The 27316-nt window shown below is 33.6% G+C and overlaps 2 protein-coding genes across 3 annotated transcripts in view; one reads left to right on the plus strand and one right to left on the minus strand.

Annotated features, from left to right (window-relative positions):
* Positions 1-27316, minus strand: part of kek5 (leucine-rich repeat, immunoglobulin-like domain-containing kekkon 5 protein) — a 524846-nt gene that overhangs the window by 56134 nt on the left and 441396 nt on the right. The window lies entirely within an intron of this gene.
* On the plus strand, positions 15846-18845 carry LOC142230851 (uncharacterized). Its single transcript, XM_075301474.1, has one exon. It carries the CDS (start codon positions 15846-15848, stop codon positions 18843-18845), a length of 3000 nt encoding a protein of 999 aa, XP_075157589.1.

The raw sequence follows: 27316 nt of genomic DNA on the forward strand, positions 1-27316 counted from the left end.
CTGGGCTGCAATTTACCACTGAATGTCACTCCTAAATACCGTAACAGCATTTATACAAAACGCTCTCGGTGACGCGTCATTGTGTGCACCATCTGAACGAGCCAATGCTAAGAATACATAATAGGCTTTTCAATCAAAATCACATGATCGGCGATGACAGTGATGAAGGAATAAGGGCTGTTCAGAAGGCAAGATCTTCTTCCCAGTGTAGCGGTGGGTAGGCGACCACCATCTGTTAGCGATGATGAGAGACAACTGCTTATAGAGACCAGATCGGCGCTATTCCAGTAATGATCCGGCATTAGCAGGTACCTGAACAGTTTTCCCTCTCTTCTGAACCCTGAAATTCAAGATGTTTGCCCAAATCGTAGAGACCACATCGGCGCTATTCCAGTAATGATCCGGCATTACCAGGTACCTGAACAGTTTTCCCTCTCTTCTGAACCCTGAAATTCAAGATGTTTGCCCAAATCGTAGAGACCACATCGGCGCTATTCCAGTAATGATCCGGCATTACCAGGTACATGAACAGTTTTCCCTCTCTTCTGAACCCTGAAATTCAAGATGTTTGCCCAAATCGTGGTCGTTCGCCACTCATGCGTGTCCTGCAAAATCAATAGACCTGCACTCTAGACTCATCGAGTACAGACAGCATGTTCCACCGAATTGGATGTAGAATCTTATAGGTCTTAGGTTAGGTTAGGTGGCAGCCCGATGTATCAGGCTCACTTAGACTATTCAGTCCATTGTGATACCACATTGGTGAACTTCTCTCTTATAGGTCTTACATGGGTTTCTCTTCTTTAAAAAGTTAATTTATTTCGACTGTGCAACTTTCGAGTTTTTATTCAAATGTCAGCCTGAAGACAACTACATTCCTGTCAAATTTCAAATTAGATTTAAAGCATTTTTCTACCCTCTATCGCTACTGTGGTACAGGGTATAATAATTTTGTGGCTTTGTATGTAATAAGGATGACATCCAGTATCAAATGGTTGACTTTTCGAGTATTTCAAAAAGCCAACTTGTCGACTTTTTTGAAAACTGAACAAATTTAATTTTTACAATTTTTTAAAATTATCAAAATCAAAATTTTATCGGCTTAATAAAGTTTTTGAGAGTCGTTGAAATCGAATAAAAACGGATGTCTAGTAGAAATCGGAAGTTCTAGAGAACTTCATTAAACGTCCTTTCACTATGCCTTGAATAAGGACATTAAACAAATAACACCAGCGGGTTTTTCATATCTTCACATTCAGTAAATATTTTGGTAAAATTGATGTCAAATATATTCCTATGCCATAGATTTTGTTGTGCTTGTGCTCATGTGGCCATTTATTAAAGCACGTCCCAATGGAATTGAATAAATTTAATAAATTCCACAACATGGACACTTTTGCGTGAACAAACCACAAGCCAATTGTGCTACCAATGGCAACGGAATATTAATGGAAATCGCTTCGATTTCGGAATATCGCTTTGTGTATTGTCACACAACATAGTGAACTATAATTGCCATTAGATGGCAATAATCACCAAAAAGTATGAAGCGAATGGGATTTGGTGCAAATCTCAATGCCAAATTTTCCATAAAATCTATGATAGCAACTATGAATGAATGAAATTCGGCAAACATTTCATGAGGTTTTTTCATTATTTTGGTTCAAATGTCCTTGTTCGATGTTTTTGCATTTGGATAGAGACACAAATGGGGAAAGTCAACTAATTCATAGATAATATTGATAATATGCACTGTGAAAAATATACAATTTAATATGACCTATAAAGACATGGGTTGAAATTTCTAAATTGAAAACAAAGTAAACTGTGTGCCCATATGTAATAGGTACTTTTAGTTAATGTGGTATCACAATGGACCGAACAGTCTAAGTGAGCCTGAATCTTAATCGGGCTGCTACTTTAACCTAACCTAACCTAAAGTAAACTGTGTTACGGGAAGAAATGAACTACTACGTATGAAAATTGAACTAAAATCTATTTCTTTTCTGTGCTATTTATCTACACACTGAGAAGGATTATGATCACTCCAAACATATTTCAAAAACATAATGATACCTTTTTACGGAGAACATTAAAATGTTTATGTGATTTCGGAAAGCATGTTTTGTCTCAAATTTTTTAGGACAAAAAAGTTCCGAAAAAATCAATTGTAATTAAAAAACAAGGAAGTTAAGTAGAAAGTCGGGCGGAACCGACTATATCATATCCTAAACCACCACTACAGAATTAGTAATCATAAGCATTTGTGGGGTAACATATAGGTCTGGGAGATAAACCGCAGTTGCATATTTAAGAAAATTAAGGGGTACATGCCTATGGGTGCTTTGTGTCAATTTGACTATAGCTCATAGTCAATGTTGCCAGGGAAAATGTTCAGTTTACCCCACAAGGATAAAAAAAGTTCCCTACTATCCCATACATTCCCAAACAATTTTCCCTACTATATTTTTCGTTAAATTTAAAAAATTTTACAAAACAAAAATGGTTGTAAGTACTTTATTATCTTAAAACATGAGTATGCAACGTATATAACATAGAATATAAATTTGTATTACCACCACGGTTGCCACAAATTCGGTTGACAATAAATTCTATAGAAATAAAATTTTGAGAAAAAAATTCCACAGAAATAAAATTTTGAGAAAATTTTTTATAGAAATAATACTTTGAAAAAAATTTCTATAGAAATACAATTTTGACAAAATGTTCTATAGAAATAAAATGTTGACAAAATTTTCTACAGGAATAAAGTTTACCACACATTGTTAAAGATCAAGCCTTGCCGGCTTCTAATTTCCTCCTCTAGAGCCACCAAAATGTAAAAATTATTACAAATTGTGTTGAGTGAAAATGTCCTACATTGTGGCCCTACGTCCCTACAAGACGCTAAATATTAGAAAAACCCTACATATAGGGAAATTCCCCTACTTCTAGCAACACTGGCTGTGTTGATATTGTAACTACGGGGTTAGTATGCCACTAATATTGAGCCCATTATTAAAAAAGAGAAAATCGCCCAATTAGTGTGGGTAATAAATACAAATTTGTTAAAATCGAGCAATATTCTTATATAAGAGCTATAAGTACGTAGGTTAGGTTAGGTTAGGTTATGTGGCAGCCCGATGTATCAGGCTCACTTAGACTATTCAGTCCATTGTGATACCACATTGGTGAACTTCTCTCTTATCACTGAGTGCTGCCCGATTCCATGTTAAGCTCAATGACAAGGGACCTCCTTTTTATAGCCGAGTCCGAACGGCGTTACACATTGCAGTGAAACCACTTAGAGAAGCTTTGTAACCCTCAGAAATGTCACCAGCATTACTGAGGTGGGATAATCCACCGCTGAAAAACTTTTTGGTGTTCGGTCGTAGCAGGAATCGAACCCACGACCTTGTGTATGCAAGGCGGGCATGCTAACCATTGCACCACGGTGGCTCCCTATAAGTACGTAATAAATACAAATTTGTTAAAATCGAGCAATATTCTTATATAAGAGCTACAAGTACGTATAAGTACGATCGGCTAGTACATAAAAATTTGAAATTTGAGTAACATCGCTCGATTTTCCCAAATTGCATATATATGGAAGCTATATCTAAATCTGAACCAATTTGCATAATATTTTGCGGGTTTGATTAATACCACAAAAGGTTACCCTGTGCAAGATTTGAGTAAGATCAGTTAAGAAATGAGGCCTGTATGGTCAAACATAAGGTTATTAGTGGCGAATTTTTCAAAATCGGGTGATACATATATGGGAGCTATATCTACATCTGAACCGATTTCGATGAAATTTTGCACACATAGTTAGTACTGTAGAGGACTGGATCTAGCCAACTTTTAGTAAGATCGGTTAATAAATAAGGGTTCTGTGGCCAAATTTGGGAAAATCGGGCTATACATATATATGGGAGCTATATCTAAATCTGAACCGATTTCGATGATTTTTTGCACATATAGTTAGTGCTTTAGAAGACTACATTTAGCCAAATTTGGGTAGGATCGGTTGATAAATAAAGGTTTTGTGGCCAAATTTGGGAAAATCGGGCGATACATATATACGAGAGCTATACCTAAATCTGAACCGATTTGGATTAAATTTTGCAGACTTGAAATGCGATGGAAAATATTACCTTTCGCCAAATTTGGTGACGATCCGTTTGAAAAAACGCGCCAAATGACCCCATTTGTCGAAATCGGGCGATACATATATATGGGAGCTATATCTAAATTTGATCCGATTTGTTCCAAATTCAATAGCGTTCGTCCTTGTGCCCAAAAAACTCCCTGTACCAAATTTCATCAAAATCGGTTAATAATTGCAACCGGAATCCTGTAAACAACAAATACATGGACAGACGGACGGACGGACACCAAGCGCTAGATCGGAGGTGATTCTGAGTCGATCGGTATATATTTTATGGGGTCTAAAAGCAATATTTCTGGTAGGCACATTTTTTTGCCGATCAAACTTATTATACCCTGACCACTATGTGGTTTAGGGTATAACAAGGAAGTTAAGTAGAAAGTCGGGCGGAACCGACTATATCATATCCTAATCCACCCATATTGAATTACTAAACATATGTATTTGTGAGGAGTTCATATTTATGGGAGCTTTATATCAGTCTGAGTTTTAATAGAGTTAGTATGCCACTAATATGAGTCCAGTAATAAAACACGAGGAAATCGCTCAATTAGTTTGCGAAATGTATACAAATTTGTGAAAATCGGGCAATATATCCATATAAGAGCTATTTTTAAATCAAAATTATATCGGGTAGTAACACATAGTTTGAAATTTGAGTAGCATTGGTGAACAAATAAGAGTCTTATGGCTAAATTTGGCCAAATCGAGCGATACATATATATGAGATCTATATCTAAATCTAAACCGATTTCGATCAAATTTTTCAGACTTGAAGGCTGATGAAAAAGATTACTTTGTTCAAAAGAGGGTTCGGTTAATAAATAAGGGTTCTATGGCCAAAAAGTTGGCTAGATCCAGTCCTCTATAGTACTAACTATATGTGCAAAATTTCATCGAAATCGGTTCAAATTTAGATATAGCTCTCATATATGTATCGCCCAATTTTAAAAAATTCGCCCTAATAACCTTATGTTTGACCATACAGGCCTCATTTCTTAACTGATCTTACTCAAATCTTGCACAAGGTAACCTTTTGTGATATTAATCAAAGCCGCAAAATATTTTGCAAATTGGTTCAGATTTAGATATAGCTTCCATATATATGCATCCCTCGATTTTCCCAAATTTGGCCGTAGTACTCTTATTTATTAACCAATGTTACTCAAATTTCAAATTTTGATGTACTAGCCGATCGTATTTATCGTACTTGTAGCTCTTACATAAGAATATTGCTCGGTTTTTACAAATTTGTATTTATTACCCACACTAATTTAACGATTTTCTCTTTTTTAATAATGGGCCCAATATTAGTGGCATACTAACTCCGTAGGCGCAATATCAACACAGCCAGTGTTGCTAGAAGTAGGGTAAATTCCCTATATGTAGGGTGTTTCTAATATTTAGCGTCTTGTAGGGACGTAGGGCATTTTCACTTAACACAATTTGTAATAATTTTGACATTTTGGTGGCTCTAGAGGAGGAAATTAGAAGCCGGCAAGGCTTGATCTTTAACAATGTGTGGTAAACTTTATTCCTGTAGAGAATTTTGTCAACATTTTATTTCTATAGAACATTTTGTCAAAATTGTACATCTATAGAAACTTTTTTCAAAATATTATTTCTATAAAAAAATTTCTCAAAATTTTATTTCTGTGGAATTTTTTCTCAAAAATTTTCTCAAAATTTTATTTCTATAGAACTTATTGTCAAAATTTTATTTCTATAGAAAAATTTCTCACAAATATTTGTTTATAGAAACTTTTTCCCAAATTTTATTTTTAAAGAGATTTAACAAAAAAGATTACTAATTCGGGTAGAATTCTACCAACTGTGGCAACCGTGGTGGTAAAACAGATTTATATTCTAAGTTATATACGTTGCATATTCATGTTTTAAGATAATAAAGTACTTAGAACCATTTTTGTTTTGTAAAATTTTTTAAATTTAACGAAAAATATAGTAGAGAAAATTGTTTGGGAATGTATGGGAAAGTAGGGAACTTTTTTTGTTCTTGTAGGGTAAACCGAACATTTTCCCTGGCAACATTGACTATGAGCTATAGTCAGATTGACACAAAGCACCCATAGACATGTACCCCTTAATTTTCTTAAATATGCAACTGCGGTTTATCTCCCAGACCTATATGTTACCCCACAAATGCTTATGATTACTAATTCTGTAATGGTGGTTTAGGGTATGATATAGTCGGCCCCGCCCGACTTTCTACTTTACTTACTTGTTTTCTTATGAAACTTATACAAGAATTATTCTTCCCAAATTGAACAATTTTTTACTGCCATTGTGGTAAAATTAAGCATAAGGATTTACTAAATTCGTATTTCTCACAAATAATTCAGAATTTATAAAATTTATACATTTTACCACAACAAATTCGTATGAAGCTTAAGATATTTTTGCGATGTTGAACTCCATTTTTTTACTCTAAACTAAGAAATTTTTTAACAAGTGAGAAAAATTAATTATGTCTCATAAATTTTCTTGAATTTGTCGAAAAATATTTGCATAGTTTTGTGGTATCGGCCTAATAAAAGCTACTTATAGCACATTTTCCTTCCCGGTGGGTTAACTTTTTTTTTAGAGTGTATGGCCTAACAATTATGATCAAATTAATATGGAAATTCATAAACCAAAAATCCACAGTATAGATAGAATCTTTTTAGTTTTTATGGTTTCTCCAGTTGTCCATAAGAAATCTGCTATCAACTTCTTCCTGATAAACCATTGAATTTTTAGAGTGTCTCACATCTATGCTAGGTTTCCTACCAACCCATGGTATATACTTAGGAATATACATTAGCACATAAATGGTTCTATTAATGTCCACAATAAAGGGAATTTGTATCGTCTTTTTTATCAAATAAATTGACCATAAACATCAGCAAAAAAAAAAAAAATAGCCAATTGTGTAAACTTTGCCAATGGAATTGGTTCTCGAGACCCATATTCCACGAAATATAACAATTCATGATAAAAATATTTATGAATTCCACATAGGAGCACATAAACTCCCAAAAATTTCATATACTCATTTGCAAAGTTAGATTTCCCAAGAAATCAACATGGCCCAAAAGGAAAAGGAACTGAAAGTCATTACCCAAACTAGAATTTTTTTTTTTGGGTCATAACCCCCAACTATCCATCGATAGACATAATCAAATACTTACGAGTACGAATGAAAGAAAAAAACCATCATCATCATTCTTAGATGATTGCATCATGGTTGTCAGAGGTCACTAGGGCCGCTGCATATCTACTTGAGTACCTATTATAAAAAAACAACACCAACATTCTCGGCCAGCATGGACAAATATAATTACTGGGAAATACTTTGGTGGCAAAAAAAAAAAACGATGTAATCGAATCAAAAAACAACCTTCAATCTCAATCGAAATGTGTGTTCCCGGAAAAATAATTTCAAGCAGAAATAACAAGTTTTCTAAAATAAAATGGGAAAAACAAGTACCTATTGACTAATATGGAGCATAGACGACTATGGTGGGCTCTGTAGTAATATTGATAGCTACTATTCGAAATCGATATTGGTTGGTGAGGGTAGGGATTCCATTGGGATAAGCTTGACATATTATCGACTTTGTTATATGCAATCAGACTTTTCAAGGAAATGTCTACACTGAAAGAGCAGTTTCTTTTCTGAGGAACGAAATAGACAATCGTTGAATCATTTATCGAAAATTTCGGTTTATCTGCTCTACAAGCAAATACTTAAAGGGGAATTTCATTTGTCTAAAATTTCGTTCCTGAGGAAAGCATTTTTTCTTTGGGTGTAGGTGGTACGTAGGCTATCGTAGGTCTTTCATACGGTCAACAAGATCCCGCCGGTGATGTCTGTCAGCGTATGTCAAATTAAATTAAAATACAAGCTGGAATAAGGAGGGCCCCTGAACGGGATCCTCGGGACCAGTGTTTTGGTAGCCCGTTGTTTAGGCTCAGTAAGATCATTCAGTCCATTGTGGTATCACAGATGGGGAACTTCTCTCTTATCTATGAGTGCTGCCCTATTCTGTCTTTAGCTCAATGGCAAGGACCCTATTTTTAAAGCCGAGTTCGAAGGACGTTTCACACCTACTTAAAAAAGCTTTGAAATACTCCAAAATTTCAGCAGTACATCTCAGAGCGAATTTACCGGCGAAATACTTTTTTTGTACGGTCGAAATTGGGATTGAACTCATAACGCTTTGTGTGCAAGGCCCACATATGCAGTGTGGCTGATATATGTTATGTATATAGGAACAAACTTAAGGTTGCTATCATTTCTTAACCCGCTCGTCTGAAAGCTGACAGATTTATTCTAGTGAACGTTCATATTCATTTTATTGTTTACAAGCTTACAAAAGCATTTTGATATATTGTATTTGAAAACAAAGTAATCCGTGAGAGAACTCACGCGTGATAGTGTGATTCGCTTTATATTTGATTGCAAACCCCCCAAGTGGCTATCGTTAGAGCCCTCCAGCATTTAAATATGAATATTTAAATCTTTTGTTTCCCGTACCCCTTATCGTTACCGTGATACTAACAGAGTTACATCGCGTCCAAAAAAGTGGACGAAAAAAACGGTAACAACACCAGAAATTCTCCGAAGTGTCAAGACCAGACTAGGTAGAAATCCTCGCCACAGTGGTAAAACACTTACTCGTAAGCTGAACATATCGCGAGAACGAAGAAGAAGCCATTCAAGTTCCAAAAAATGCAAGAGCTCACCGATGCCAAAAAAAAAAAATTAGACTGGAAATAGCCAAGTAGTTGCTTCGTTAACACGAAAGTGGCCAGTTTCCGAATTTGGTTCTCTCCAATGAGAAGCCATTTCAATTGGTCAGTTGGTGAACAAACAAACGAGGTCATCGGAAATTTTTTAACTTCGATTGACCATTAGAACTCAAGTGCAACCGATGGTAATGGTGTGGGTCGATGGTCGTATCACGCTCGTAATCATCGTTCGTGAGGTAAAAAAAGCCGAATATTATAGGGAGAATGTCCTAAAGATTGAATTGAAGCCATGGGCAGAAAGACATTTCGAAGGACATCCCAACTGGAGATAAGCAGCAATGCACTCACCAAGAATGGCTTTAAAAGCGTTATCTTTGCTTGATTTCTACCACACCATGGCCAGCGAAATTTCCAGAAATCTATATGTTGCACTTTTGGCCTGGGACATTTTGAAGAGTAAGGACGGTAGTAGCAAATACCAAAGTTTCAATCATTGGCGCTTCACAGAGAATGATCCAAAATATCGCAGAGCTAAATGTGATAGCTTTGTCACCCTTTGAAGGCCAAAAATCATGCCAAAGGTAGCCAATTGTAACAAATCTAACGTGATTCTAAAATTTCATGTTATTTCTCACATTTTTTTCCTTTTGAACACCGTGGTGCAAACACCAAAAATTGTTATCAACGATGGAATATTCATTCGCTGCTGGTGACAATTTTGAGGGTTTCAAAGATATTCTAAGTGGATTAGCCGCAATGTGGAACGCGGTTTGGACTCCGCTATAAAATGTCCCTTGTCATTGAGCTAATCGGGCAGCACTCAGTGAAAAGAAAGAAGAAGTATCACAATCACTACCACAGTTGGTAAAATTCTACCAAACCTGATAGATTTTTTTACTGTTTGGTAAATTGGTAGAATTTTTCATGTTTTCGTAGATTTTTCTAAATATTCTTCTCCAACTAAGAGGTACTTAAATTTTCTATAGAAAAAAATTTGACAAAATTTCCTATAACAATAAAATTTTGACAAAATTTTCTATAGAATTAAATTTTGACCAAATCTCCCATAGATAAAAATTTTTACCAAATATCTAAACAAATAACATTTTGACATAATTTTGCGAAAAGAGAAAAAAATTTGACCAATTTTTCTATAGAAACAAAATTTTGATAAAAAAAACTTCAAATTACAATACAAAATACACGTATTGTGAGTGACCCAAAATTAAAAAAGAAAATTCGAAAAATTTTCCAGAATTTTAATTAAAATAAGAAATAAAATGTTGATGTTTAATTCAACCTAAATCCTTTTTGAATTGTATAATAAATAATATAGTCGTTGACAATCTCTCTTTCATTTTGTTTACTAGTGCCGAGACAGTAGCTTTAATGGTGTAGGGGGTATATGTCCATCGATGATATCGACCTTTACCTACCTTAAGCTATGAACTTTTTATCGGAAATTAGGTTAAGGGGAAACTGGCGTAGAAAACGGAATTGATGACTAGCTATTCAGTTGAACACCAGCACTCTAACACCATGTGGCAAATCATCAGTACCAGAACCATGAAAAAACAGAACTCTCTAATATTGATAACGAAAGATAAAGTAAAACTAGATGCACAACTAATGGCAGCATTCAGGGCATATCTTGTGACAGTAGTTCCAATGCTTCCATCTGCCATCCGGTGTCCCTGACGATGATAATGGTGGCGATGGTTTGCTTGCTTGCTTTTTGGTACTGATGCTGCTCGCTATCAGCAATTGAAAATGAAGCAACTAAGCAACCGGGTCGATTCATTTAAATTTAGTTTTTGTGGGTTGTGACCATGGTATTCAGAGAATTTTACCATTTCATTCACATCAAACGACCACAAAAATCCCAACAATCTATGATGCTGATGATGATGATGGTGACTTAGAAGTTGTGGCATGAGCAACTACAAAAAATTCCAAATGAGCTAGGGTGTGGTTGAGTTGAATGAATGAAGCTATTAAAAATTAGTTTTTATCCAGCTACATGCCACTTGGTTGTAATATTCGACCATGTTCGAGATTCAGGATAGTTGTGTGGTCGGGTTAATGAGAGGATATTACATTGAGATTGTTTGGAGATATTGAAATAAGTTTATGAACTTGAAACGAATATTATGGAATAAGTTTCCACCGGCTGTTTACTATACAAAAGTAGGATCAAGGTTAACTTAGATTAGGTTCAGTGGCAGCCAGTTGTTTTTAGAAGTACTTACACCCTCAAAAAAAATCGCTTCTTTAACATATGTTCCAAACATATTTTGCAGGAAGCACATATATTATTGGATACTGCCGAAACATTAATATGTTTGTTTTATGTGAACATATGATATGTTTGGAAGCATTTTGAGACCAAAAATATTATATGCTTGGAAGAATTTTTCCGAAAGACGATTGTGCTCATTCCCTAACATTATCGTAATTTTCACTTCCACGAAATTTTTAGTAATACAAATAATGTTGAAGAAATTATTCACTTTTATAAATTTTTTAAATTTTACCTTTCGCCTGCACGGAGAATCGAACCGAGGACCATACTGTTTGTAAACCAACACACTATCCACTGGGCTACGTAGCTGTTATGGTCACCAGCAGATAATTATCGTTATAAGTTACATTTATATAGCATAGTTTGCAGCGCCCACGAACCCATGCAAACATAACATTATTTAACAGAAACATACATTTCTTTGCCACGTGGAGCAGTGGTTAGCATGTCTGCCTTGCATGCAAAGGGTCGTGGGTTCAATCCCTGCTCTGACCGAACATTTTTTTTTTAATTTACACATTTATATTTATACTATATTAAATTTTTATAATGAAACTTCGAAATGTGGGTTATTAATCATTTTACTGTCCCAACTGTAATAAGAGTATAGTGCCCTTTCGTTATTTTTATGGAGACCCCTGATTTCTTTTAACGAACCAAGAAAAAAATTGTGCCCATAATGCCAAAATGATAAACAAAACACATGTCCACACATACATAAAATGCTGCTCTCATGGCGAAAACATATGCTGTTTGATTTTCAAATGTCTATTCACTTGGTTCCGAATGTCTACTCTCTTTATTCAAATTAAATAATATTTAGACTTAAGCATATCAAATTTTTGGCCTTATCATAAAACAGTTTTCCGAAACAACATGCAAGCGGTTTCACAGAAATTGTTCTCTTTTGATTCTTTCGGTGTGTTATGTTGATATCTTTCGTCAACTCTCCCGGTTTCTATCTCTATTTCTTTCTCTATACTCTCTCTCTGTCGCTTTGAATAAAATATCACAACATATGTATGTTTAGTCGAAATTTGTAAATTCATATATGTTGGCATTCACACATATGATTTTTATGAAACATTCATGCCCCAAACATTATATATTCTAACATATTAACATAGATGTCCCAAACATTTAGTGTTAGTTTAGGAACATTACATGTTTGCACTTAAATAAATTGTGTTTAAAAATTGTGCCCGAAACACATTTTGTTTATATCGGAACATATGAAAAACATATTTTTCTAAGAGTGTAGACTATTCAGTCCATTGTGATACTACAAGGGTCGAAATTCTCTCTTATCCTCCTTTTTATAGACATGTCCGAAGGGCATTTCACATTATTTTAAACTTCAACTACTCCTCTCATAAAAAAGGTGACTTTGAAATTCTCATAAATATCACAAGATTTTCACTTTCAAGCAAAGGGTTTGGTATTGATTCCAGGTTCTTTAAAATAAAGATATTTTTAAATTTATGATTTATAAAATTAAAAATATATAATATGCAAAATGGTAAATAAAGAACATCTGCATATCACAGTCAAAAATGAACTAAAAATAAGTACAACATCTTAGGCGCCAGATCATTACCATTTTAACCACGCTGTCATTCATTCTGACTATAGAAATAAAATTTTGACAAAATTTTCTGTAGAAATAAAATGTTGACAAAATTTTCGATAGAAATAAAACTTTGACAAAATTTCCTATGGAAATAAAATTTTGACAAAATTTCCTATGGAAATAAAATTTTGACAAAATTTTCTATAGAAATAACATTTTGACAAAATTTTCTATAGAAATAAAATTTTGACAAAAATTTCTATAGGAATAAAAATAAAATTTTGACAAAATTTTCTATAGAAATAAAATTTTGACAAAATTTCCTATAGCCGGCTTATGCCGAAATAAATTCGAAACAAACATATCTCTTTTCCTATGCCACTGTCAAATCATCGATTTGAGCGCAGTTGGCTGGGTTTATTTCGAGCGTGTTTCCTCTTCTTTTTCCATTCGTTTTGTTTTGTTATTGTTGGTTTTGTTCTTTAAGCATTGTTGTTGTTTTTTTATTTCAGCTTAAAACCATACATTTACTAAACAACAAGTGTAGCTTAACCAACAGAGGAAATGAATGTTTGTCAAATTTATTTGGGCAAAGCCCTATAGACTGCAAGATGGTTGGATGGACGCACGTTTCGGAATTACCACATTCCTCATCAGCATCCTCTACTTGCAGCAAAACTATCAACCAATTATCAGAATAAATTCAGGCAGTTCAGTGAACCCAACAATGAACCACACCTGAACCTTCCGAAAAAAGGTTTTGTATGATAGCCGGCTTATTTTTGACAAAATTTTCTATAGAAATAAAATTTTGACAAAATTTTCTATAGAAATAAATTTTTGACAAAATTTACTATAGAAATAAAATTTTGGCAGAATTTCCTATGGAAATCAAATTTTGACAAAATTTTCTATAGAATTAAAATCTTGACAAATTTTTCTATAGAAATAAAATTTTGACAAATTTCCTATTGTTTAAGTTCAAATGCCGTTTTATTAGTTTGGTTCAATCATATAATCGTTTTTAAGTGTAATCCCGCCGTTAGGATTTGTCTACACCTTCTCTGCCTTTCGGTACGAAAATAGGGACATTTTCTAACGTCAAATGTCATCAACCCCCGCCTTTCGGCATCCAAGCTTTTTGTCATTCTCTTTGAGACTCTCTCGCTTCTACGAAGGTAAATATTGTTTGACGAACAATAATTTATTAAATAAAGCCCAAATATTTTGGTTCAACTTCTAAACCAGTGCCTTTTTATTTCTTTTCTACTTTTATGCCACGCATTCATTGGTCCATTCGAGCCGAATATTAATTGGAAAGAATTAATTCGCTCTATTTATTTCTTCCTCGAAGGCAAAGGCTACGCCACCAACAACAACAAACGATTGACGATCACCATCCTCTACGAGGCATTTTCAATTTATTACACAAATATTTGTATTATCAACAACCAAGGTATGTACTTTCAGTGATAATTAAAAAGTGAGCATATCCTTCGGTGTAAAATAAAACAGAAATAAACACTCGCCTACGGTCGCTTTACAACTCGTATTTTATATCGGTTGTACATTAAATCTCTACGAGAAAAAATTAAATTATCCGTCGGTCTTTAATACCCGGTTACATTCTCATTAAAGTGTTGAAAAGTGCGTTTAATTCCACTTTGTTTTCGTCCAAATATTCAACGTCAAAGTTGCATTTAATTTTCGCTGTATTTTGTCATTTATTTGCGTATACATTGTTGTGTTTTTCTTTTGGTTTTTTGATCTTCGATCGGCATAGAAAAAACAAAAACAATTGCATTGGTTGTAAGCATTGGTTTGCCAATAGGCATCAATAGTAAAGTGTTATACAGTTGCCGTTCACCTTGCTATACACACGTACGCACACAGGTGTTACATCCAACATACGTTCGAACTGCATACACGTTGGTTTATTAGCGTGGGTCGCTTACGGCGCGAAATTATAAAAATAATTTTTTGCAAGTTCAATTGAGAAAAGTATTTATTGTTGATTCCTACGGATATCGGTCGTTTACTATTATCGTTCGTGTTACGTGGTAGTGTACCCTACGGTCGGTCGATATAAACAATAAAAGAACAGTATTTATTATATTATCGTAATACTGACATATTTGAGTTCCCACGAAACTTTTTTATTTTTTATATTACTGTTGTTGTTGGACCTTACTGTTTCGTAGTGTGCATCTTACAGTCCGTGCACCCTACAATCGGTCAAGTTGACATTTTACAATTTAAAGTTCACGACTTTTCATTGTCTTGTAATTTTTCCATTTGGCAAGTGATATTCACGATACACGTGCACAAATTTTGTGTATCTACGTACACTGGGAGAATTTTTGGATAATATATACACTGAGAGAAACTCTCTCGTAATATATACAGTTTTCAATTTTTTCGATAATTCGCCACGCAAAAATTATTCTTTGTATTCTACGATACACTGAAAATATTTTTTGTATTCACGATACGCTTGCAAAAATCTTTTGGAACACAGGGTACACTGGAAAAATATTGTAATATTTTCCAAATAAAGATTTTGCATATATTTCGCCACGCGAAAAAGGGTTTCTTGTATTTACGATACACTTGAAGAAACTTTACGTGTTTTCATACACTTGGAGAAATTTTTCGCCAATTTTTACAAAAAGTTAAAATACTTATACTTTACATTACAGAGCTAATTTTAGCTGGTATTTCCAATACACTGTAAGGAAATTGGTGTATCGACGATACACTGTAAAAAATTGGTTGTACTCCGTACACTGTGAGAAAGTTTCGGATCTCATTTTTTGTGTTTTTGTGGTAATCACGTTACCTTACTCACATTTTTAGTACTTTCGGTACACTGCGAAAAATATTGTGTGTTGACGATACAACTTTCGCATACACTGAGAGGAATAACTGCGTTTTCATTTGTTCGACGACAAATCGAAGTAGCTTTTTGAACCGATTTATACTCTTTTCAAGAGTTTTGGACATCACGTGTCAATTTTTTCGCCCTTTAAGTTTGACAGTACTTGGTCATAATGACTACTACACCACTGACTGCTTTCACAAGAGCAACTGACGCAGTAGTCCGATTTGAAACGAAGTTTCACAGTTTGCGAGACAATGATCTCACCGCCTATAGACTAGAATGTCATGGTTCCGAGGCTAAGTCATTGTGGGAAAAGGTTAAGGGCTTATTCGACGAATGTCTTGACTTTGTTTCCACACAGAGCAACGCCACCGAGGCAGCCGCTGCTGCTGGCGGCAGATATGATGTGGCTTATAATTGTTACTTGAATGTCATGGGGTCAATTCAAGGTAAATTGGATGCACTACGTGCACCATCTAAGCATTCTGCTAAATCGCCTCGGTTGGAGGACCAAACATCTCTTTTGAATGTTTCTCATAGGTCCGATGACTCACACAGTTCTTCCGTTAGTTCTAGGGGAGACAATAGTTCCTCCCATAGTCTCAATCTACCGCCTTGTGATATAGATGTTTTTGACGGCGATTTTCTCAATTGGCCGACATTTAGAGATTTCTTCACAGCGGTATACATTAACAATAGCCGACTTAGCGATATTGAAAAATTGTGTCATTTACTCAAGAAAACCAGTGGTGAAGCTCGCGATGTGGTTTCGAAATTTCCGCTCACGCATAGAAGCTTCGCTCTTGCGTGGAAGGCGCTAAAGGGTACTTATGATAATACCCGCCTCTTGGTGAACCACCAACTCAAATTATTATTTGATTTGCCAGTCTTGGAGTCTGAGACCAGTTCAGGACTGAAGAAACTACAACGTGGTATCTCGACATGCATTTCGACAATGTCCATCTACGATGTGGCCACTGACGATTGGGATCCCATCCTCGTCTTTTTATGCCTTCAGAGGTTGCCGAAATGTACTGTTACACTTTGGGAACAGAGTATTAAGGACAAGTCTGCTTTGTCTTCTTGGTCAGATTTGGACTTCTTTCTCACGGAAAGAATCCAGACATTGACATGTCTTCGCGATATCCGCGGCATTGACGCCAGGCCTCCGGCCAACAAAAGAATTCGCTCGCATTTCACGAATGCGAAAACGACTCGTTCCCCATCAAGTACGCCTCCTTCCTCCCAATCCTCTCCTGACAGATTATGCGTTCTCTGTCGACGACATCATCACCTCAGAACGTGTTCTAGGTTTCATAATCTTTCAGTTCGTGAGAGGATGAATATTATTAGGAGCCATCAGTGCTGCATGAATTGTCTGTCCCGCAGACATATTGCAGCTAATTGCCCCAGCGCATATGATTGCGGTAAATGTGGTAGAAGACACCACACTCTTTTGCATAGGGAAACATCGACTGGTCCCGGGACTGCTCCTATCGTTCCCGCACCAGTTTCACGGAATCCCGTACCGGTGCCAGTGGATGCCAATGAACCTTCTACATCGACAGGCATTGTGTCAGGGACGTCCAGTAGACAGGTATTCCACACTTCGCGTACTGGAAATGTATTATTAGGAACTGCAATGGTGAATATCGTTCACCAGGGTATCACGTATCCTGCTAGGGCCTTAATAGATCCCGCTTCGGAATCATCCTTTATTACGGAAGGATTGCGGAACCGACTTGGACTGAGTACGTCTTCGACTTCGGCTACAATTTCTGGTGTGAATCAAAGTGTTTCGATCACGTCGAGAGAACTTTGTTCACTTTGCATTGGTACCCCACTAGATGAGTCGCTCCTACTGGAGACTACAGCGTATGTTCTTCCGAACATTTCCGGCAACCTGCCATCCTTTTCTCTAGATCGTGACATTGTGTCTAGTATGCCAAATCTACGTTTGGCTGACCCCAATTTATTTGTTTGTCGTCCTGTTGACCTGCTTTTGGGCGCGGATCTTTATCCGAAAATTGTGTTGGAGGGTACGCGAACGAATATTTTGGGATCATTACTAGCACAAAACACAGTCTTCGGCTGGGTTGTCACGGGTCCTATCCCTTCCTCGAATATTTCAGTCTTCACGACTGCAGTGGACCTCCACGAGGAAAACGGTCTTGACGAGACACTTCTCCGATTTTGGGAACTTGAGGAGATTCCCCGACGCCCTCTCTTATCTGCATCAGATAAGTTTTGCGAGGACAATTACAAGAGAACGACTAGACGGGATTCTGAGGGAAGATACATTGTTACACTTCCGCTCAAAACTGATTTCTGTGGACAAATCGATTTAGGAAATTCAAGGACGGGTTGCTTAAGACAATTTCTTCGAAATGAGGCATCCCTCTTGCGAAAACCACAAATTAAGACGGTATATGACGACGTCATACGAGAGTATTTACATTTGGGTCATATGAGGCCAGTTTCGGCTACGCCAACAGACGCCCCAGTTTGTTATCTACCTCATCACCCCGTGATTAACCCCGACAAAAGGACGACTAAGCTTCGAGTGGTTTTCAACGCCTCGAATAAGACGTCTACCGGCAATAGCCTGAATGACATTTTACATGTCGGTCCGACTCTACAAACTGACTTGGTCCTCCTCATTTTGAGATGGAGGTTGTACAAATTCGTGTACAATTGCGACATCACACAGATGTATCGCCAAATCCGAGTTGACCCGTCTCAGACCTGTCTGCAGAGAATACTATTTCGGGATTCTCCGCAAAACATTATCCAGGACTATGAGTTACAAACTGTAACATTTGGAGTAAATTGTGCTCCATTTCTAGCCATACGGACACTGTTGCAATTGGCGGACGACACGGAGAATGACTTTCCTCTTGCTGCGCACATCCTACGGAGGTGCATGTACGTTGACGACGTATTGACGGGGTACCATAATTTGAATAATGCGTCTGGTTCAAGGGGCAATATACACCATAATTCTGAGCTGTCTTCTCACATAGAGCGCGACGCTATTTTACCACTACTGGTTTTGGCAATGGGATTATGTGGAATGCTTTACAGGTCACGCCTTGATGATAACCCACGGTTATATTTACAAAACTGTCTGCTTTTCTACGAAAGCGGTAACTTTACATGCTACTTTTGATTTGTCCACGACATTCTCGACGAGAACTATTACTCCCCACTACGTGGAAATTATGTCGTATTCGCGATGTTCATCCGGGTACTAACGGTCGTCGTTTGTTCAAATGGATTACATCCTTGTCTTTTAGGGAGTTAACATAGGTCTATCTGTCGCGTTATGCTCGCGTCCTCCCTAGTTTTTGTTACGTGAAAAATCTTTGGGTTGATGGCCGCGTTCGAATCGCAATAGATCGGACTACAAGTTGTAAGGCGACCTACGGTTTCTGGTCACCCTGACCATTATGTTAATTTGGTTTTCCGTTCCGAAATCTTTCTATATTTTCATAGATAGAAAACATAGCAAAGATGGCTGCTACCCTTCCAGAGTCTGAGGACGACGTCCCCATGTTGGATGAGGAACGGGAGATTAATTCTAGCATCGCACCCCTTACCGATGAACATACCATCAGTACGACTACTGATTCTGCCATTCTGGCCGACAATGTTGCAACAGCAACCAAAAAAAAAACCGTTGACGACGGCTTCTGGGGTTCCTCCAGGAGAATTGTTTGTGGCTTCGCCACCCCATATCACACTTGGGTGTAAGGTAGTCTTCAACTGCCTTTTGACTTTACGAGTCCTCGACACCCGGCTCTTACGAGTCAAATTTATTGAAATTTAAAAATCGATCGGGCTTAACGAGTCCATTTACGATCGCGTGCTTAACGAGCACATTTGTAAATAATATGTTTTGGAAAAAATGAAACATGAATTGGAAACCATAACAAGAGAAAAAAAAGAATTGAACTAAAATAAAATGCTCTTTTTTGTAAACTGAAATGTACATCCTGTATACTTTCATTATGTAACATGTAAATATTATTTAACTTATTCTTAAATTTTGCAACATAGCTGGATGTTGCAAGGCGGGCGGCAATGTTTAAGTTCAAATGCCGTTTTATTAGTTTGGTTCAATCATATAATCGTTTTTAAGTGTAATCCCGCCGTTAGGATTTGTCTACACCTTCTCTGCCTTTCGGTACGAAAATAGGGACATTTTCTAACGTCAAATGTCATCAACCCCCGCCTTTCGGCATCCAAGCTTTTTGTCATTCTCTTTGAGACTCTCTCGCTTCTACGAAGGTAAATATTGTTTGACGAACAATAATTTATTAAATAAAGCCCAAATATTTTGGTTCAACTTCTAAACCAGTGCCTTTTTATTTCTTTTCTACTTTTATGCCACGCATTCACCTATGGAAATAAAATTTTGACAAATTCTTCTACAGAAATAAAATTTTGACAAATTTCCTATGGAAATAAATTTTTGACAAAATATTCTATAGGAATAAAATTTTGACAAATTTTTCAATAGAAATAAAATGTTGACAAAATTTTCTATAGTAACAAAATTTTACAACATTTTCTATAGAAATAAAATTTTGACAAAATTTCCTATGGAAATAATATTTTGACATAATTTCCTATGGAAATAAAATTTTGACAAAATTTTATAGAAATAAAATTTTGACAAAATTTTCTATAGAAATAAAATTCTGACAAAATTTTCTACACAAATAAAATTTTACATTTTATATAGAAATAAAATTTGGCAAAATTTCCTATGGAAATAATATTTTGACATAATTTCCTATGAAAATAAAATTTTGACAAAATTTTCTATAGATGTAAAATTTTTACAAAATTTACTATAGAAATAAAATTGTGACAATATTTTCTATAGAAATAAAATTTTGACAAAATTTACTATAGAAATAAAATTTTGGCAAAATTTCCTGTGGAAATCAAATTTTGACAAAATTTTCTATAGAATTAAAATTTTGACAACATTTTCTATAGAAAAAAATTCTATAGAAATAAAATTTTGACAAAATTTCTTTATAAATAAAAGTTTGACAAAATTTCCTATAGAAATAAAATTGTGACAAAATTTTCTATAGAAATGAAATTTTGAAAAAAAAAATCTATAGAAATAAAATTTTGACAAAATTTTCAATAGGAATAAAATTTTGACAAAATTTTCTATATAAATCGAATTTTGACAAAATTTTCTATATAAATCGAATTTTGAAAAAAATTTTCTATACAAATAAAATTTTGACAAAATTTTCTATAGAAATAAAATGTTGACAAAATTTTCTATAGAAATTAAATTTTGACAAAATTTCCTATAGAAATAAAATTTTCTATAGAAATAAATTTTGAAAAAAAATTCTATAGAAGTAAAATTTTGACAACATTTTCTATAGGAATAAAATTTTGACAAAATCTTCTATAGGAATCAAATTTTGACAAAGTTTTCTATGTAAATCAAATTTTGACAAAATTTTCTATAGAAATAAAATTTTGTTGGCCATGGTGCATAGTAATGAAGCAAGGAACATCTTTTTTAAGCCATTCATGGTTGACGTGTGCTGAGTCCGATGAGTTCTTTTGGAATGACCATGGTCAGCGGCCGAAAAGTTTGTCTGACCAAAGCTTCAATACTGTCTTCAGGACATATTCTGTATTTATTTTGACCCCACGGTCGACAAATAAGAGCGTGGAACTATTATCGCCTGTTACCATCGACCACCATTATGATCGGCCGTACTTGTGTTCTGGTGTACAATTGCAGCTGACATCTTTGGCAAGTAAGCCCGATCATTTTGTTTGTTCACAAACAGCCCAATTTGGAATTGCTTCTCATCGAAAAAAAAAACAAATTCGGTAAGTGGCCACTTTCATGCAAGCGAAGCAACTCCTTGACTTTGTCCAGTTTAACTTTTCTTATGCATACGTGAGCTCTTGCTCTTTTTGGAACTTCAATGACTCATTTTTAAATATGTGTTACACCCATTCTCGCGACAGTTTCAGCCCACGAGCTAGTATCACTACGGCATGGATTTCGATCAAATCTACACCGAAAAAAAAGCATACTCGGTTCCAAAGATTTTGTCTTTACTTTAAAAAATTTGGTATTGATTCCGAGCCAAAGAAGCGGAGAATACAAGTAAGGATACTTTTAAGACACAATTCTCTTTTAAATTTAGGTTTTGTGTACTTGCTTCTAGGAAGCAAATTTTAATTTTTCGCCTTCTCAGCTTTTTTTCTTCATATGCTATCAAAGACCTTTAAAAACGAGTTAACGGCAACTTTATTTTCCAAATTAGGACTCGACTTCCAGTAGAAATTATGCTATGTTTGAAGTAAAAAACTTCTTTAAAATAAAGTTTTGAAAAACATGTCCTATATTTGAACGATTTTTGCTTTGTAGTCAAGATGCAAAAACACAACATATTTAAAGACAATTTCATTAAATTTAAAGAATTTTTCTCAATTATTAAAGTCAAGTTGACCTTAGTCTATAAATTTTTTCTTTCATGTTAAGATACCCATTTTTAAGTCAAATCACTTAATTATAAGGACAATACGACTTCATTGAAAAGTTTATCAACTTTTGGACAAGGAAAATAACTTTATTTTAGAGAAATGCGTCTTCTATGCTAAGCAAAATTTGTATTCGTATTTTAAAGACATGAAATCTTGGACCTCACGACAATATTTTTTTCAGTGTAGCCTTAAATTTTTCGGATCATTTCTAGTGTTGTTGTCGTTTTTGTTTTGTCTACTTTTTATACGCGACAAAATATGTATTGACATTTCAATTCCCTAGGACACTAATGATTTCCACTTTTTGGTTTCCAGCCAAATATAATGAAGACGCACTATAACGCTTGAACTTCATCACCAATAATTCCATTTCTGAATCAAAAAATCAAAATCCTTTTTGATGGAAAAATTATATTTTCTCGGCGAACATATACATGATTGCCGAAATCATATACATACGTTTCGAACATGTCCCATGTTCACAGTTTGTTCTTGTAACATGTTTGGGTTGATCATATTCCTTCTCTGCGTGTAGTAATTATAGCAACCTGAAGTTGGTTTTAATACAAATCCACCTTAGGAATTCATCGCTTCAGGGTTGCAACTATTGTTTATATTAAAATGAACATTTTTCAATCCTATTCAATGCTTTTGATCCATAAATCCGATAATCTTGATATTTGGATAAAAAATTGATTACGACAAATTCATTTACAAATATTTCTTTGCTAATTCTAATTCCATTATTTCCATGCTACTGCACAATGGAACTTCTTTTTTTCTTGCTTGTGGAAATTTCTCTTTTTGGCCATAAAAAAGGAAGCCAATACAGTTTTGTTTTTGTAAAAACCAATTGCTTTGCTTTGAAGTCAGGATATAGATGATCAAAGAAATATTTCCGATGTTATATGACCAAACCGTGTGATATCGAATTCTTAGCACCACTCTGTATTGACTTATAAGTTTCGATATTTGGCAAAATACAAATATCAAAAGAACATGGGAAGAAAATACATTCAACATCGACCACAATACTATGACATTTGGCGTTCTGTGGTCGTTTAGTCTCTGACAATGTCCATATCCTGGGGAGACACACACACACACAAACACTCATTCGGACATGAAGATTGATGGTATGGGTGGCTTGGAGCTATTGATATATTGAAACCCTGTATTTGAAATTGCTTTTTGATTTGTTGGAACGTATTCAAATATTGATTGTTAGCCAATGCCACCAAGTGGAGAAGAAACAATTGCAACAAAAAACTGGATATAAACAAAAAGTTAAGCGATTTGGATGAATGTATGGGGGTAAGGCATGAATGCACTTTTATTCATTTGGGCTGTAATGACATTCCAATGGAAGTAATGAGTTTCACATTAAATTGCAATTGCGAGAGTATACAATTTTTTTTATATTGGGAAGATGCAAAAAACTATTTGTTTCTTTATTTCATTTTAATTGCAATTTAGTTTTGGAGTTGTTACCAAATGTAAGATGGGCTTGAGAGGCAAATGGTGAAAACCAAGACTTGATGTCTTTTTTTATACCCTAAAACGCATAGTGGTCAGGGTATAATAACTTTGATCCGCCAAAAAAATGGGACTACCAGAAATATTGAGTTTAGACCCCATCAAATATATACCGATCAACTCAAAATCACTTCCTGAGTCGATCTAGCCCTTGGTGTCACGGTTGCCACAGTTGGTAGAATTCTGGTAGATTTTTACTGTTTGGTACAGCGACAGAATTCTCTTCTTTAATTTTATGAAGAATTCTTCATTAACTATTCTTCGTGAATTCTTTATTAAAACAACGAAATTTTCATTCATTTTCGTAAATTTTACGAAGAACATTTTACGAATATACGAAACGTCTACGAAATATTCTACATTAATTTTTCTTCGTAAAAGTTTCGTACTTTTAACGAAACTTTCTTCAAATTTCATGATTTTTGTGAAGAAGTTTTTACGAATTTATGAATATATTACGAAACATTCTGCATTAAAATTTCTTCATAAAAAGTATGAAACAGTTTCTTTAAAATAACGAAGAAATTTAATTGAAGTTGTAAAATTTCCGTTCGCGACATAAAATTGCCTCTGATAATGTGCTTCAGTGTATTTCTTTATTGTACTTTTTTATGCATATCTATGCTACTTCTCATTTGGGTGATAGCGCCAATGAATAAAAGTGAAACAATAAAACTAAAAATTATTCAAAAACTTAAGACGTAAAGTAGTGATGACATTTTTCACACTTGTTACTACAACCAAATGCCATTTCGACTATAAATTATTTTTCTAAAAGTTAGAACATTTTTGAAAAAAGTACGAAAGTTTTTCATAAAAAGAACGAAAATGTTTCATAAAAGTTACGAAAATTTTTCATAAAAACTACGAAACATTTTCATAAAAAGAACGAAATTATTTTATACAAAGTACGAAGATTTTTCATAAAAAGTACGAATTTTTTTCTTACAAACTACGAAAAATTTTGAAAAACCTCTCTTCGTAAAAAGTACGAAATATTTCGTACTTTTAACGAAATTTTTCATTCTTTTTACGAAGAAAATTTTTTCGGTGTAGATTGGTAGAATTCTTGACGTTTTGGTAAATCTTGCAACATATTCCTCCTCACAAATATTCTATAAAACTAAAATTTTGACAAAATTTTCTATAGAAATAAAATTTTGACAAAATTTTTATAGATATACAATTTTGACAAACTTTTCTATAGAAATAAAATTCTAACAAAATTTTCTACGAAATAAAATGTTGAAAAATTTTCTATAGAAATAAAATTTTGACACAATTTTCTAAAGAAATAAAATTTTCTGTAGAAATAAAATTTTGACACAATTTTCTAAAGAATTAAAATTTTCTGTAGAAATAAAATTTTGACAAAATTTTCTGTACAAAAAAAAAATTGTCAAAATTTTCTATAAAAATAAAATTTTGACAAAATTTTCTATAAAAATAAAATTTTGACAAAATTTTCTATAGAAATAAAATTTTGACAAATATTTCTATAGAAATAAAATTTTGCAAAAATTTTCTATAGAAATTAAATTCTATTGAAATGAAATTTTGCAAAAAAATTGAAAAAAATTTCGATAGAAATAAAATATAGACAAAATTTTCTATTGCAATAAAATTGTGAGAAAATTTTCTATAGATTTAAATTTTGACAAAATTTTTATAGAAAATATAAAATATTGACAAAATTTTCTGTAGAAAAAAAATTGACATTTTCTATAAAAATAAAATTTTGCACCACGGTGGCTCCTACACGTTTTGGTAGATCTTGCAACATATTCCTCCTCACAAATTTTCTATAAAACTAAAATTTTGACAAAATTTTCTATAAAACTAAAATTTTGACAAAAAATTTATAGAAATCAAATTTTGACAAAATTTTCTATAGAAATAAAATTCTAATAAAACTTTCTACGAAATAAAATTTTGACAAAATTTTCTGTAGAAATAAAATTTTGACAAAATTTTTTGTAGAAATAAAATTTTGACAAAATTTTCTCTAGAAATAAAATTTTGACAAAATTTTCTATAGAAATAAAATTTTGACAAATATTTCTATAGAAATAAAATTTTGCAAAAATTTTCTATAGAAATTAATTTCTATTGAAATGAAATTTTGCAAAAAATTTGAAAAAAATTTCGATAGAAATAAAATATTGACAAAATTTTCTATTGCAATAAAATTGTGAGAAAATTTTCTATAGAATTAAAATTTGACAAAATTTTTATAGAAAATATAAAATATTGACAAAATTTTCTGTAGAAAAAAAAATTGACATTTTCTATAAAAATAAAATTTTGCACCACGGTGGCTCCTAAACGTTTTGGTAAATCTTGCAACATGTTCCTCCTCACAAATTTTCTATAAAACTAAAATTTTTACAAAATTTTCTATAAAACTAAAATTTTGACAAAAAATGTATAGAAATCAAATTTTGACAAAATTTTCTATAGAAATAAAATTCTAATAAAACTTTCTAAGATATAAAATTTTGACAAAATTTTCAATAGAAATAAAATTTTGACAAAATTTTCTCTAGAAATAAAATTTTGACAAAATTTTCTCTAGAAATAAAATTTTTACAAAATTTTCTCTAGAAATAAAATTTTGAAAAATTTCCTAAAGAAATAAAATTTTGACACAATTTTCTAAAGAAATAAAATTTTGACACAATTTTCTAAAGAATTAAAATTTTCTATAAAAATAAAATTTTGACAAAATTTTCTATAAAAATATAATTTTGACAAAATTTTCTATAGAAATAAAAATTTGACAAATATTTCTATAGAAATAAAATTTTGCAAAAATTTTCTATTGAAATTTTGCAAAAATTTTGAAAAAAAAAAAATTCAATAGAAATAAAATATTGACAAAATTGTCTATTGCAATAAAATTGTGAGAAAATTTTGTATAGAATTAAATTTTGACAACAATTTTCTATAGAAATAAAATTTTGACAAAATTTTCTATAGTGAAATAAAATTTTGCAAAATAAGTTATTTTTGTTTGGTAGTTTTTTGGTAAAATTTTCTCCAAATTTTTGGTAGATTTTATTTGGCTCGAGTGAAAACAGAGCTTGGTGTCTGTCCGTCTGTCCATGTATGTAGTGTTCGCAGGATTCCGGTCGTATTTAACCGATTTGAAATGAAATTTGGTACACAGTGTTTTTTGACACAGGGACGAACGCTATTGAATTTGGAAAAAATCAGATCAAAATTAGATATAGCTCTCATATATATGCATCGTCCAATTTCGACAAGCGGGGTCACATTGCGCTTCTTTTCTTAGTGATTGTCTTCAAATTTGGCACAAAGTAATGTAATTCACTACCCTTCAATTATGCAAAATTTCATCGAAATCGGATGGAATCCCAAATTTGACATTAAAACCATTAAAAAGATCTTACTCAAAGTTGGCTAGATCTAATCTTCATAGTACTTACTATATGTGCAAAATTTCCTTTAAATCCGTTCAGATTTCGATATAGCTCCCGTATATATGTATCGTCCTATTTTTCAAAATTTGGCCATAATAGCCTTATTTATTGACAGACCGTG

The sequence above is a fragment of the Haematobia irritans genome, chromosome 3 (assembly GCF_050003625.1).
Source record: "Haematobia irritans isolate KBUSLIRL chromosome 3, ASM5000362v1, whole genome shotgun sequence".
Classification (NCBI taxonomy): Eukaryota; Metazoa; Arthropoda; class Insecta; order Diptera; family Muscidae; genus Haematobia; species Haematobia irritans.

Bases quoted from the DNA above. Each gene is read 5' to 3' on its own strand.
- LOC142230851 (XM_075301474.1), top strand. From the start codon at position 15,846: ATGACTACTACACCACTGACTGCTTTCACAAGAGCAACTGACGCAGTA.